Source organism: Cygnus atratus, chromosome 14 (assembly GCF_013377495.2).
Source record: "Cygnus atratus isolate AKBS03 ecotype Queensland, Australia chromosome 14, CAtr_DNAZoo_HiC_assembly, whole genome shotgun sequence".
Lineage (NCBI taxonomy): Eukaryota > Metazoa > Chordata > Aves > Anseriformes > Anatidae > Cygnus > Cygnus atratus.
The window spans coordinates 3,649,743-3,665,287 of record NC_066375.1 but is presented as its reverse complement, the minus strand read 5'-3'; the positions used below and the strand labels follow the sequence as shown (position 1 = coordinate 3,665,287).

Below are 15,545 nucleotides of genomic sequence, written 5' to 3'. Positions count from 1 at the left end.
GAAAGAAAAGCCCACTGAGATGAGATGCCTGCAAGGGAAACCGGTGCCCAATGTAGCTGATACCACCAGGAAACCACGGCCTAGTGTAGCTGATATCACTGCAAACATGTGCAAAGCACCAGAGATACAAATCCTGATGAAGAATTTATGAAGGCGAAGGAGTTAATTAGAGAGCCCTCAGTTTTAAGAAACAGTGACAGTAACGCAGAGATAAATCATTCATTTCGGCCTCTGGTAGCACTTGCCTGCTGTCAGCCAGCTGGCACAGACCTCAGACCAGGGGCTGTGTGTCAGGGCAGGGGCAAAACCCAACTGCTGGAGCACCGGCAGAGAAGAGGTGGCTTTGGCAGCATCACGTCTCTGCAAGAACCCTGAACCTTTGCTCATGAGAGGCTGGGCACCAGTGGCTGACTGCTGGTACCAAAAGTACAGGGCGACCACACCAGCCTAAGAGCATGGCAATTTTTTTTGCAGCTTCCACGAGCCCAGGGCTGTGTCCATCAGCACCCCACTGCTTTGTCTGAGATGGGCCATTGCCTGCCGACCCCTGCAGGGGATCAGCCTCTGTCACGGGTTTTGCCCTTGCAGTCATGTCTTATCCAGCTCTGCTAAAAATATAAGAGAATATTTGATCTCCTAAAGGGAAAATTTCCCAAATTTGCCATATGAAATAACCCGTAAAGCAGCATTTCCTTTGATTTCTCATTTCCTTTTATTTTTCCATTGGTCTCATCACATTCTCTTGTCTCATCTTATAGAGCAAGGCAAGAGGACGGCTAATCTGTTTTCCCTCTGCCCCTCTTAATGTCTTCTTGATTGAAATTCACATTAACTCTTAGGTCCCCGGGTCTCAGAGAACATCCATAAATCCACATCTTGAGGCCCATGGCCTGGCTGTCACCTGTAGGGGTTGGGACCAAGATGCAACAGCTCTGTCTGATTTCACTGAGTTTCTCTGAAATCTTTCTGGGGACAAAGCGATGCCCTAGCACAGGGGGTGAAGGGAAGGAGGAAGGGTGACTGCCCACCCAGCCCCTCCTTGGAAAGCTGAACCACTAGCACAAAGCCAGACCCATCCGCACCGGGGACAGCCTTGGGCACAGCCCTCTCCCACAGCATTAGGGCTCCATTCTGCTTCCAAATTTCTTTAGCAACAACTGCCTGCCTTTTCAGAGACAGCCAACTGCCAGGAAAGGCTGCCAAAGGCCTTTGGAAAGGATCATGAGCTGGACATATTTTTGTCCCCAGGAGTGAAGGCGGTGGAGCCCCGAGTTTAGGGCAGACACCTCAGGCAGCTGGCAGAGCTTTGCAAGCCCTGTCCCGGTCCCACTGCTGATGTGCAGCCCCACAACATCGTTATGTTCAACATTTACACACTTTATCATCCCTGTCTTGTTCTCTAGCTGATTTCTCATTTAATTTCAGCAGCTAACACCCGTGCTTCTTCACCACATCGGTTCTCCTATGTGCCATCCTTGTGTGATTTTATGATTGATTACAGCCTACTAATCTTCCGTCAAATTTTCAAAGTCTGCATCGTTAGGTCATTCATTTTGTTTATTTTTAAAGATGTTACATATGTTTTCTATCCCAAGGGGAGGTGGAAATCAGTCTACGAAAAATACCCATCATTACCAACACACAGCTCAGCAGAAAATGAACAGAGATGGGGAGCACCTATCCTGGCTGCAGCAGATGGGGCTTAATTAAGCTTGCAAGGGCTTTAAATTATGGGGATTTTTATTTAATACCTCTAATTCTTGATTCTGGGGAGTATCATTGCTGTGATTACAGGGCAAGAGCAAACAGATCTCAGTAACCCCTGGAGCAAGCTTTAAAAGAAACCCTCAGTCTGCAGAGGAAACCCCCTTACATGCTGCATCCACACACCCACTGAATTTGGGGGTGGGTGGATTTTTTTGGAAATTTGAATCTACAGGTCCAAAGAAAAAGAAGCCAGGAGCCACCAGAGAGAGAATAACCACAAAACATGTCGCAGTAAGCAGCTGCTGAGGCTGGTTCCCCTCTGCCCTGCAAGAGTCTGAAATGATGCCCAGCTCTGCCGAGATGCGAGGAGATATACCAGGGACTGGTTTCCTTGTGCCTGAGGGTTTGTGTTTGGTGCTGCTGCAGCTCTGAATCTCCCTGAGAGCTCACCTGGGATTGGGTTAGAGACCTGTTCAGCACTGGTCTCTTTTGGGCACGTTCTGCGGTGAAAATAAAACACCTTGCGGTTCGCTTTTTGGATTCCCCAGGGTTTTGAATGACTATGGGCTACCAGAGGACCCAGTTCCTTTTCGGAGAATTGGCATTAATCAGTGTAGAAGGGGGCTGCCTATAGCTTATTACATACAGCAGCACTCTACCCTTTAGGGATAGGGATACCCTTTAAGGATGGCCACGCAGCATCCTTGCCTGAGCATTCACAGTCCAACACCAAGGATTAAAACCACTCAGGAAAGAGAGAAGGCAGCAGGGCCCCAGTGCCATCCTGAATCATATAAAAGCAGTTGCCTTGCTTGCCTTGGCTTTGTTCCCCTACAATGCAGCAAGTGCCAGGGTGGGTAACAAAACAACAGTCCAACTCGTTGCGTCATCCCATGCAAAATAAATACCTGCAATGACTCTCGGCTTCGATGCCTATTGAGAAAACGGCATGAAGTGCAAACTGTGCTTGCACGTGAAAACAAGCGGTAAGTTGTAGCACGCAAGGAAGTGAGTCAGTAGAAAATTAAACACAACTTACTACTTTCTCAACAGAAAGAGCCATGGGCGGGATTAAACCTTTTGTGCTTCTCCAAAGGTGATTCTCGGATCACCCACACAAAGTGTCAGGTCTCCTTTTTGCCATGCTACTGCAGCCCCTTTTAATGATTCATGATGACAAGCTTCAAAGGGCTTCCACACATGACAACAGCCCCAGATCAGACCTACTCATTCTGATCTCAGCAAAAAAAAACCCTGCTCGGTGAATAATTTAGGCTTGTGAAGAGAGCGGTCTTAAAACTGTTCCCAAGAGAAGGAGCGGAGTCTAGAGTTTAATCTCGTAATGGAAATAAAAATAAAAAGAAAATATCAAAAGAAAGCATTGACTGCAAAAACAATACGAGGCTTATTTTGCAGAATTCATCCGTTGTGAAACTCCGCAGAAGGGAACACAGCTGTTTTCCCTGAATTATGTTTCATGTTTCCCGAGACAAAAGGCGAAATCCAAAGCTTTGACTTTCAACTGACGATAGACAAACACACGCACGGATGACACAACTACTGTTCACGGCTTTTGGGGAAAGGAAAAAGCCGTTTGGAGCTAAAGGTGAAAACGCAGCCTCGACCACAGCCCTTCGCACGTCCGCCAATGACCGAGGAGGGCACCGCAGGAGCAGATTTGCAACACAATCCCAAAATCTGAGGCAATTTCCCTGCTCACTCCCATCTGGGGCTGAGTCCCTACTGGCTCTGTGGCAGGACTGAGGGCCTGTGAGCCCCAGGAGGCTCACACCACCTCGCCCACACCACACGTCGGACCTGATGCCAAACACAGGCTAGTTGCGGAGCAAAAAAGGCTCAAAGAGCGAACTGCACCACCCAGGAAAAATGCTGCGTACAGCACACAACACGTCTGTGCGCCTCCGCCTCATTTCTGCATTTTTTAGCGAGCGTTTAAGTCTAATTCCTGCCCCGAATTCCTGACAGGAGCTGCAGGGATTATGTCACGTCACTGCAAGTGCTTAATCTTCTCCTCACCGGGCTGCTCGGGATATTCTTATACATTAAACACAGAGGAGCCAGTCACATCAGTTTGCCTCAATGGCAATAAATAAGGTTCAGTTTCATGGCCATTTTGCAAAGATTTCCCACAATGGCAGCATCTTCATCTTCCTGGTACGAAGTTCTGAAGGACTGTTAATCCAGGCTGTAGCTCATCCTGTACTCGAAATAACCAGCATTTAATGTGATGAAATGACAGACCTTTCAGAGGAAACAATGCCCTTCTAATTAGCTAGACGAGGCGGGAGATGTGCTGCATACACTGACATCGTGGTGCTCCCCTGGGGACAGGCACGGCTCTCCAAGCACATCCCATCCCATCCCATCCCATCCCATCGGTCACTGCAGAACCGAGGGCAGTGACCAGACCTCAGTGACTATGGTCTTAAATGGTCCTTTCGTGGAGGTAAAGCCAGGCTTTGGAGATCTCCCAGAGACCCTGCAGGCACACGAGGCATCAGTGTGTGCTGATCAGCTTGGTGTGTGCTTGTACAAAGGAAATACACCTGGATGAGCAGGGCTTCTTTAGGGTCAGACTGGTGAATCCCGTACACCTCTCCTTTCCCCCAAATCCTTCGCCAGAACTCCTTCCTTCTCTGTGACTATCCTTCTGAGACTGAGCAGGTGTCAGGGGCAGCCATACGTGGCTACCAAAATCTGTCCCAGCAGGCCAGAGAAGCGTTTGAGCTCTCAGAAATAATTAGTGTCAAAGCCAGCACTTGGCCACACAAATCCATTTCCCCACGTAAATTGGAGCTAAAGCAGCCCTTTGCTTACCCAACAGCACACAAGCTTGGCTCTTTCAACACTAACAAGAATCACACAAGACGAGGAGATTCGCTTTTTGGAAAGCTCAAGAATTTCCTTCAGTTTTTCTCCAGCCTGGACACGAGTTTCCTGGTTTGGGGAAAGTTCAAATTGCCGACAGCTAAAGCTGCACCCAAATTTTTATTAGCAGAGGGGGAGGGAAAAAGAGAGCTTGTTCTTCCCAGACCCCCCCTCTGTGCAGGATGAGCACAGCCTGGGGCTGTTCCTGTGCATGGAGAGCAGCGGCTGCAGGAGGGGATTGCCCCGAGGTGCAGGGGGCAGGATGGAGCTCTTGGATGGGACGGGGGTGACCTGATGCTGAGTGTCCCCGGTGCCCTGTCAGCGTCCCCCCCACTCTGAACCCAGCCTTTTCCCCTCATGCAGCTTTTCTCTTCCCTGTGGAAGCAGCTGGATACCAGCAGTGCCTTTCAGAGGTTTGAACTGAGCTCTGCCATGCCTCAGGTGATTGTTTTTATCACCGGGCTATGGAACAACAAAAAAAAATAATATATTCTCTTTAACATTTAACAGCACACAGAGCACCACGTCCGCAGCAGACTTCAACAGGAGACTCGGAGCTTGTCTAAATCTGTGCAGCACAAACATCCAGAGCCTAGCAAAAACCGCCCCCCCCCGCCCCATCACACCAGTAGCAGCTGTGCAACCCTACCCGCAAATGGGTTTTTCACCCCAAAAGCCCCCAAAAGCCACGTTTGCCGCCCCCCCCAGGCCCCAGTCCCAGCGCAGGCTGTTCCCTGTGTGTCGGCACGTCCCGCATGAAGCCCAGGGCCGGGAACAAGGCGTTTGCCTCCACCGCCTGCATGCAACGTGCAGGCTGTGTGTGGTAGGGCTGTACTCGCTGCCTGCCAACACCCCGGCAGGGAACGCCGCGGGAAGGCCGCTGCCAATGGGAGCCGGCAGGAAAAAAGCCGGGGGGGAAACTCAAAATGCTGCCGGGGCTGGGAGAGCGTGGAGGGGGCTCCCCAGCCGCCCCCAGGGATGGGTTTGGGGTTTGGGTCACTCGTGGGGTCTGTGGGTATGTGAGCAGGAGGGTGGGTACGTGTGCTGGGAGAAGGGCTGACAAGGAGCGGGGATGGGCAGCAGCATTATTTAGCAATGTATTTCAGATGCATTTCGATGAAGGATATCAGACCCAAGTGATCGTTGACAATTTCAGCTCCACAGGCAGAGATCTGGAGTCGGGGTTTTAAGGATGCTTTTTTAGCTGTGAGCGGAGTCGGCACCAGGCTCTGCGAGGGAGAGGGAAGGAGCATCTACATCCACAGAGCTGCTGCCTCTTGTCACCTTGCTCTTCACAGAGTGGAATAGTGCTTCAGCACTTGTTAAAGCAACCCTAAACTGATCAGATTTCCTGAAACACTCTGTAAACCAAGCCCACCTAACACTGCTCTTAAGAGATTTTTTTTTTCCATTGATTTCACCAAATTTTCCTCTAAGGTTGAAAGCAGCCCTAGGTGACCCCGCAGGCAGGTGAGACCTCCCCAGCTCTCCTTCTGTGTCTGGATGCCCTGCTGCCCTGCTCCCACCACCCCACTGCCCTGCTCCCACCACCACGCTGCCTTGTTCCCACTGCCCAGCAGAAGCATGCAGGGGCTCTGATCCCCAGGGCATCCCTGGGGCCACAGCAGTAGCAGGGCACCCAATCCATCCCATCCCATCCCATCCCATCCCATCCCATCCCATTGCACCCCATCGCAAACCATCCCATCCCACCCCATGCCAAACCATCCCATCGCAAACCGTGCCATACCACACCACGTCCCGTCCCATCCTACCCCACCCCATCCCACCCCAGCCCATCCTGACCCACCCCATCCTGCCCCATCCCATCCCTTCCCATCCCATCCCCATCCCCTCCCCTCCCTCCCTCTCTCTCTCGCCCCCTCCCCGCCGCCCGCCCTCTCTCCCGGGGCCGGGAAGCGGAGGGAGCCGCGCGGTCGCTCTGCATATTAATGAGCCGGCAGCTTTAAATGAGCCCTTTTAAAAGAGGACACGCGGGGGAAAGCGGCAGAGCTCGGGCAGCAGCACCGCCCGCAGCCGCTCCTTCCCCTGCCCGCAGCCGCCCCGGGGATAGGGACCGGGACCGGGACCGGGACCGGGACCGGGACCGGGACCGGGACAGGGACAGGGACAGGGGCAGGGACCGGGACAGGACCCGGCGAGGGGACGAATTAAACCCCCCCGGAGCTTTTGAAGCACCCACTGGCTCACCATGAAGCTCCTGACAGTGGCTTTGCTCCTGCTGTTCATCGCGATGTGCTTAGCCAGCGTGGAAGGTAAGGGTCTGGGGTTTTTTTTCTTCCTATTCCTATTTAAACTTCTCTCCGGGAGGGTTGGTTTTCCCCTATTTTTCATTTGTTTCCTGAGACCCTCGAGGAGGGTCTGGTGGTCCCCTGCATGTCGGGAAGGTGATGCACGTAAAGGTGTAAGGCAGCTGTGGGTGTCCCCAAAGGTGGAGGCAGCAGGGAAGTGCAAACGGCAAAGTTGGGGCTTCCCTGCAAGCCCAACAGCCCCCGGTGCTGGGCACCAGGCTGTGCCCCCGGTATTCAGGAACACACCTCCAATATCTCCTGAAAACGCACGGTGGCTTGCACAGGAAAGACAGAGCCAGGTTTGACGTGGTGGCACGAATTGCACCAAGGCTGCCAGCGTGCTGCCTTCTGCTGCGCACAAAAACCACAGCTAAAAAAAAAATGCTCAGCTTTTGTCTGGCTGCGAATGCATCGGAGCACCCGGGAGAGGCAAAAGGACTGAAAGTCCCACAAAGTCCAGGCGAGACACAAGTGCGGTGAGAACCTCACCGAGAATTGCGTTAGCTTGTTCAGTTTAAAGGGAGTCCCGACTCTTTCATTTCCTCCTGTTAAATGCAATCACATTTAATCACAGCAGGTGCACTTTAAAAAGCTCCCCTCTTTCCCGAGCCTCAGAACACACGTAGTGCTCCGAAGTACATTTCTCAGGGAGCCGCTACCTTTCCGTGGGATGTAGCCAAGGCAGTATTACTCTTTTTAAGCTCAACAGCGTTACAAAATTCAGCTTTTTCCACTGAGGCTTGCAAGACCGAGCTGGAGTTTGTAGGGGCACATAGGCTGCGGGAGGGGACGCTTGGTATGCAGGAGGCTCTGCAGTAAATGCCTTCTCTTCCAGGCGTAAAGTGCAAATGTTCAAGAAAAGGTCCTAAGATAAGATTCTCTAATGTACGGAAGCTGGAAATAAAGCCGAGGTACCCGTTTTGCGTGGAGGAGATGATTATGTAAGTTTTCCTTCGTTTCTTGCTCTCCGTTTCCCTGTCACTGAGTTGCATTGCTTTACGCTGCAAGTTCCCTCTTTGTTCTTTGCTTTCATCATGCTGCGGCACTCCCAGAAAGAGTCATTTGCTGTAACAGATGCAGTAAAATTTGTAACTCTGATCAAAAACCCAGCTATCAGTTTTTGACAGATTTGTCTGCCCGAAGGATTATTTCCTGAGCAGGCAGCAAGAAAAGGAGAAGCGTTAGTCTGAGTGGAAACAGGGACAGACGCTACCGCAAGCTGTTGCTGTAAAACCCAGAACTATTCGCTCAAGTTTCTTTGGATGAGCAGAGTAAGAACAAGAGCAGAATCTGGTCCGTGGTGCTTTCTGCAAGGAGTTGTTATCCCAGCCAGAGTCTGATTTTTTTGCCTACCTCGGCGGGCAGCGATCGATCCCCCCGTGCCCGGTGGGAGCACCCTGGGTGCCAGCAGGCGCTTCCCTCCACCCTTCACTGCCAGCTGTGAACAATGCTGCTGGGATCTCAAAGCGGTGCCCTGGTGAATTAAACTGAGGCAGGTACGGGGATTTTTGATATCTGTGATGGCTGGCTCAAGAGGAGGTGTGTTTCCCCCCCTCCCCCTTTTAAATGCGGGTGGTTTGTGGGTTTTTTCTGTCCTGTTTTGGATAATTTACAATGCCCCACAAAGCACCAGCACGTGGGGCTGGATAACAACAGAAGGGCAGGTTAACAGAGAAGACTGCAATGAACTCCTGTCACTTAAGAGGGGAAAAAAGGATCCTGAGAGCAGCCGCACACCCCAAAAAGCCATGGACTGATTTACTCCAGCTTTCACTCCCCATCCACATCATCTCAGAAAGGTGCTGTAACAGGACCTCAGCGCCCTGCCCCGCCACGCTGCGCTCTGTAACATCCCCGGGGCCAAATCCTGCCCACGGGACTGGCACAATCACGGCGAGACCCCAGGAGCCTGATCCCGCCCGCGCAGAAGTGGCTGGCCAGGCTCCACAGGGGCTACGGAGGAGGGACGGAGCTCCACACCGGGCTTCTCCGGATTTACACCAGCATCCCTGGGAGCAAGGCACAGCTCGGGGACTGTCGTCCCCAATTCTCTGAAGCCAGGACGAGCTAACGGCGACTGAAGAGGAGCACCGCTGCCCGAATCAGCTCCTTGCAGTTTTACTTTCTTTGCATCGACCTTCGAGCAGCAGAAGCGTGGTGCAGGGGAGCTCTCCCTCCTTCCTCCCACACCATCAGCCCGCGAGCGGCAGGGCCAGGCTCGGCAGCCTGCAGGGAGGGGAGCACCCGGGTGAGGACATACAGCTCATTGATGAAACTTCTCACTTGAAAAAGAAAGCTGGGAAATCGGCAACACCTCGCACAAGCAGGCTGGTTGATGCCGTTCAAGCCCAGAGGCTTGCAGCAGCTCTGGGACAGAGCCATCCCACTGCTTTCCCGTGCTCCTGGGGACACCCGCGGGGCCAGCTGATGCCCTGCCATCGCTGCCCTTCCAGCCACCCCAACGCAGCCTGAGGTCCATAACCAAGCTTAAATTAATATTTAGAGAGCCAATTTGTCAGGAGTCTCCGGACAAGGCACGGAAGAGATGAATTCCTGCACCCCCGCTTTTGTTGCTGTGGTGATTGTTTAATGTGAGTCAATGAAGCTGGTTCCCCTCCTGCCCTCCTCAAAATCTCTTGTCTTCGCACGTGAGAGAAACGTGATGTACGTGGTGTTTGGCAGATTAGACGTGGGTGTGTGGACGCGGTTTAGGAAGGAATGTGTCTTTGGCCACACACCCCCAGCAGAGCTGTGGCACAGGGAAAGAGACAGCCAAACTGAGTCCTCGGTCTGGTCAAAACCCCTCAGGACTCAAACCAGGACCCTGGTGGCCCTGGGGACAGGGTGCTCATAGGCAGAGCTGCAGAAAAGATGCTTGGGGGCACGAGGCACTGAGAGGTCACAGGCTGACCCAGGGGTGCTCATCCCAGTGCTGGAGGGATGGACACTCCAGGAAGATTTGGGCTCAGGGACCTTCAGACACCCAAATCCCTCCTGAGGGAGCTCACTGGAGGTGTAAGAGACATGGAGCTTCAGCCAACTCCTTGCCTGGGATATCAGGTCCTGCAGTGCCCCTTCATGTCCCCTTACAGCTGCCAAAAAATCTTGCAGCACATCTGCACCCTAAGGGGGCATCACCAAGAGACCAGTGCACGGCCAGGTTAGCTCAGGGTGCCCCAAAATGCCACCACCCAAGGCTGTGCCCTCAGCACCAGGAAGCGCACAGGAATCACTGGGGACCATGGGGACATGGCAGGGATGTCCACTCTGCCATCCCACCTCCAGAAGAGAAAACCTACACCCAGCATCAAAGCAAAGTGTCTGTCAGAAAAGCCTCAGTCGTTCCCCGGAGAGGCACACCATGGATCTCCTCCTCTTTACACTGCCCTAGTCATCCCCGAGCTGCCCTCCTTCACTCTTTCTGGTGCAGAACTGGGAATTGCTGATTTCCAGAGCTGCTCCTGCTCCTCTCCTCCCGAGATTTAGCTTGTCCATCACTTTCTGGAAATGCCTTCTATGCTCCATCATACAGAAAACTCAAGCCAAGGTGTGACATCAGGCAGCAAAGACGGCACAGCCGAGAAGGTGGCTGCTGGATGGAGAAACAACACGCTAACCTCGAGTCCCTTAAACCTTGTGTGCCTCATGCCTTCGGTGAGCTCCTGGATTTGCTCCCCTCCTCTTCAATGTACTGATCCCCTCGGGGCTGGCTGAGAGTGCCCTTAGAGCAGAAACGGACCCTAGCTTTCAGCGGAGACCCTGCCCTTCAGTTGTCTGCAGCCCCAGAGGTTCTCAGAGGCCATCAGCTGTTTTTCTATGCATTGGGAAGGGCCAAGCCCTCCCAACAAATCACCTGAAAATTGCCCCGTTCTGGTGAATTCAGCTCACACCTGCTGGAGGTGGAGTGGAGACGGCGAGCAGGGAAGGAGGTTGGTTGGGTGGGAAGAAGAAGAAATTGAGCCCAGTGTCCAACACTGAACTAGGAAACGTGGTGAGCCCCCCAGCTGGGCTGAGAGAGGCAACCTCCAGGGTTTTACATCGAGTGAGGGCCGTCCCCTCTGCACCAGTGGGGAGCTGGAAAAGCTTGCAGGGGCTTCTTGTTGGGCTGGGGGAGATACAGCTCCTTTCGGAACCAAACCACGCTAGAATCCCATCGATATACACAGATAGTTCTGGGTTTTTGCTGTTGTTTTGCTTGTGCTCTTAGCAGTGTTTAACTAATTCCATTGCAATATTTTGGTTAAATCGAAAACCGTTTCCCTGTTACGGGTGGTATTTACAGAAAATTAAAAAAAAAAAAAAAAGAAAAATTGAAAAAAAATCTAACAAAAATTTTAGGTTTTTAGGTAGGGTTTTTTAATCACAAAAAAATGAGTAACGAAAATGGAAAACCATTTGACTTTAATTCCTGAGATATGGTAGCAGTCTTAATAGTCCTGGAGTGCCACCCTCTTGGGTAGCAGCCCCAGGTCTCCCACATCACCTCGGCTGTGGCAGACCGACCAGGATGGCTTCACTGAGTGCCCTGCCATGTGCAAGTGTTTAAATATTGCTGAATGGGAGGGCTGGGGGGGATCGATGATCCAGGTCAGATCTTTTCCCTTGCATGCAATGTTGTTGAGCGTAAGGGAACCCTCTCCTGCAAGGACCTTGCGGCTGCCTGACTGAACCCTAATCAAGTCAGCTATTAACCTCAAAAGAAAATATCTAGCAGACAGGCAGAGCAAACTCCCTGATTAAAAATAAAGGGTATGTCTTCAGCTGGTACGACTTAGCCTAGCTCTGTGGACAGGGCTGACACGCACTGATTGATAACAGCTGAAGATCCGCTCCAGCCTTTTTACAACTCAGATGCTTGCCATAAAACTCAGCGGGAAAACCCTGCCGTTGCCTGCCTGGGTGAGTGCCCTGGGTGATGTGGGCATTTCCCCGGAGGCAGAGCAGAGGGCTGGGCCTGCTGCGGTGCCCCTAACCCCTGCCCGCTTCCCTTGCAGCGTGACCCTGTGGACGCGGGTCAGAGGCGAGCAGCAGCACTGCCTGAACCCCAAACGCCAAAACACGGTGAGGCTGCTGAAATGGTACAGAGTATGGAAGGAGAAAGGCAGGTAAGCGTGAGTTTGCTCCGCAGGTGGAAATTTTGGGGGCGAGTTGGGTGAGCAGTGATGCACAGGCACGCGCTGTGGCCGCTGCATCTGTCACGGAGGAGGCATTTCATTTCCAAACCTACAAATATCAGCAGATGCTTGATGTGATTTCTTTCCTGCGACATGCACTCCTCTCTTCTATTTTAGGATTAGGCGGCTACAGCTATAAATAGTCTTTGTTTTCTGTTAAACTATTTGTCAGCTGATGTTCTCAGTTACGTACGTGTACTCACCTCCTTTTTACGGGTAAAAAGCCAAGATGAAATGCTAAATTACTTCCACACAGTCACAAGGAAAGCAGTCAGCCCTGCAGGGAAGAGGCTGCCCCACTTCATGTCACACGCACCAGTCACAGCACCTCAAAACCTATACTTTCTAATGCCACAAATCTTTGCCAATTTTAACTACCACATCACGCCAGGGAAAAAGTAACGTGCTGGTAAGATGCACCGCCACCTTCTCCTTTGCAAGGAGGATTTAAGTTCTTTTTTTGCAAACTGTCAGGTCTAGATAGACGAGATGGAGACAAACAGACACCTGATGGTTGGTGCTGTCGCCCCTCTGCGTAATCAAGGGAACGGCCAAAGTCCTGTCATGGCCAGGAAAGAGCCTCCGTGTGCAGCACAGTCCCCCCAAAGCCTGACCCTTCTTTTCCACTGGGGAATTCACTCCCCGAGCCAAATCTAAGTGCAGACAGTGAGTTGCAAGCCCCATTTCCCTGCAGAGATGAGCAAGGCCTCACCGAGCTCCAGTGCAGCTACACAGAGGCTGGACAATGAACGCAGCATCAACGTTTTTTCACATTCAAACACTTTTTTTTTTTTTTTTTTTTTAAATAAAGCATCATTGAAATGACAGAGGATGCTCAGCCCCAAGCTGTGCGCTCAGGAGAGGCACAGGCTCCCCCTCTGCTGCTCTCCTCCAGAGCCCAGAGCAAGGCAGCCGAGCTGGGCTGCAGCCGAAGCAGCACCAAGTGGATGTGTCAGACATAAAGGGCCTGATTTAAACCAAGTCTCCGTAATAAGTAAACAATTTGTCAGCACCTTTGGGCCAGCTGCACCAAGCCCACTGAATTACTCCCCAGGGAAAGGCAGGGAATTTGAAGTCAAACACGAATGTTTTCCCCAAAGCAGCATTGCCCCTGGTTTTTCCATTCCTTTTTCCTGGATATCCCCTTCCTTTTGCCAAGGAAGACTGCTTTCACCTAAAGACCTTGCCCAAGAAGGATTTTTCAGCAAACAGCGCTGCCAGGTTTTCTCCTCAGGTCATAAACTAGAAAAAGTAACACGGAGTCTGCTGTTATTCCAAGCGTGACAGATACTGTTAATTTATTATCCATTCTAATGCAAATATACAACTCGTGATGTACTTCATACTTGTGCATGCAGGACGGATTCTCTAGCGGTTAAAGAGTGTTATAGGATGTGGATTTCCTCATCTTACACGTCCCAATAGCTGTGGCAGAGCACATCAACAACTTGCTTCCCAATTTACTTAAGCAGAGGCTAAAAGTCTGGCTTCTGGTTTTTAATTATTTGGAAGGGAGCTGCTTCATTCATGGTTTAAATACTTTGCTCTTGGCTTTCCTCCTGTCCAGGGTTTATGAAGAATAAGAGGAAGTTGCATGAGGAATGGAAAGGACTCCCTTGGCTGGTGTAGGACTGGGCTCTGCAGAAGATTATTCCTCTCTCACAGACACAAGACAAATTCTATATTATTATAAAGCACTTTTTACCAAGGGTCAGTTTTTACATTTTATAGCCGCGTGCAAAAGGCTTCCAGATTTCACGAGCATCTGATGCACTTCAGATTTCACACCTGTCTGCTTTGTATTGAGGTTGGGAAAACTCATGCTTTGCATTTCAAAGAGTTTGTTGGGTTTTTTTGTTCTATTATTGTTTTTTGTTTTTTGTTTTTCTTTTAATGTTATTCATTCATACTTCACTATGATTGCAATCGAGCTTTATAAGCTCATTAAACAAACAGCAAGGTTTGTACAGGTATTATACAGCTGTGTCCCTTGCCCTTTCGCGCTGGGAAGGCGGTGGTGCCCGCTGGGGCATTGCCTTCATCCCGGGATGAAGAGGAGGGTGCCACCGAGATGCCACCCGGCCCAACATGAGGTCCCTCGGCTCATCATCGAGTGAGTGTGACCATCCCTGTGTACCTCTTCTCTTACGGACTCGGGGTCTGGCTGCGAGGTGAAGCGAACCACACATTCCCATGTCAGAAAGCATTTCCAGCTCGGTTGGTTGGTTTTTCTATTACCACTAAGGAAATTATTTTTGCCTTTCCCACCTGAAGTTCTTACGGAATGTTTGTGGCTTCAGTACTGAGACATTTTAAGCTTCAAGACTATTGTGTATGATTTCCTAGATTTGTAGAAAAAAAAAAAAGCCTTCAAAAGGTACCTTTTTATGAAAAATATGATAGGGCAAACATATAAATACCTATATATGTTTTAGTCACAATACAACATATTCATTATTTTGAATGTAATACTTCAATGTTAAGCAGTGCATTCCTCTTTTTAAAATAAAATAACAAAACTACCTTTTCATTTGTAAATATACTATAGGAAGTCTCCCTATATTATCTTTCTGTATAATGTACTGTACCGCTAAATTATCATATGCTATTTAAATGTTTGAAATATTTAGAAGGTTGCATGCAGATTTCATATTTCTTTCTAAGACAAAAGGGAAAAAAAAAAAGTAATAAAAAATATATTTAAAAAAGCTGACAATTGCTCTTAAATTTCCTTAAACCACCAGGGAGCTCCAGCCATTTCTAATAACATTTTTAGTGAGAAATTTGCTTTGGGAAAAACACTAAATCAGGGAGGGTGATTTAGAGTCAGGGCAACTTGATGACACTAGGATTAGAAAACATTATTCTGGTCCTATTTAATTCCCTTTCTTGTTTTAGGATTTGGACTTTAATAAATACTGAGGAATCCAGCTACACAACCAATGTCTATGCCTTGTGCCTACAGCCACTACCCTTGGGTTATGTTAAATAAATATAAACCTACCACCCCAGGTGTATATAGAAGCAAATAAAACGCAGTGATCTAGAAGAGGCTTTGGCTAGATGAGGGCAGGTTATACAGGGAAAGTCAGGTGAGCCTGTGAGCCTGCACCTCTTTTATTATTGCAGCTTCTGCCCTTGCCCAAAGGGACAAGCTTTGCACCCAACAAACCTCCCACCCAGCCCCTACTCAGCTCCTGCCCCTCCTGATGCTCTCGCTAGATCCTCGCTGTGTTTCAATGCACAACACATTGAAATTCCTCACACCCTGAGCGGCTGAAAAGAAAAGCAACAGGCAGGAATGGTAAAGGCAGCGAGAGCTTCACTGCATAAAGGCAGCCGGAGTCCCTGAGCAGCCCTGCTGCTCTCACTCGCCTGCTCCATTGCTGAGATGGGTGCGACTCCTGCCGAGGTGATCTGTGCTGTCTGGGCTGGACAGTCCTCTGGGAAATATCAAGGCAGT

General features: G+C 50.5%; 1 protein-coding gene across 1 annotated transcript; it reads left to right on the top strand.

The window, feature by feature from the left end:
• The first annotated feature begins 6,505 nt into the window (after positions 1 to 6,505).
• On the top strand, positions 6,506 to 14,624 carry CXCL14 (C-X-C motif chemokine ligand 14). The gene is made up of 4 exons (XM_035560816.2): positions 6,506 to 6,872; positions 7,744 to 7,849; positions 11,903 to 12,013; positions 13,650 to 14,624. The coding sequence occupies exons 1-4, from the start codon at positions 6,809 to 6,811 to the stop codon at positions 13,663 to 13,665; spliced, it is 297 nt and encodes a 98-aa protein (XP_035416709.1). The 5' UTR covers positions 6,506 to 6,808; the 3' UTR covers positions 13,666 to 14,624.
• Positions 14,625 to 15,545: the final 921 nt, after the last annotated feature.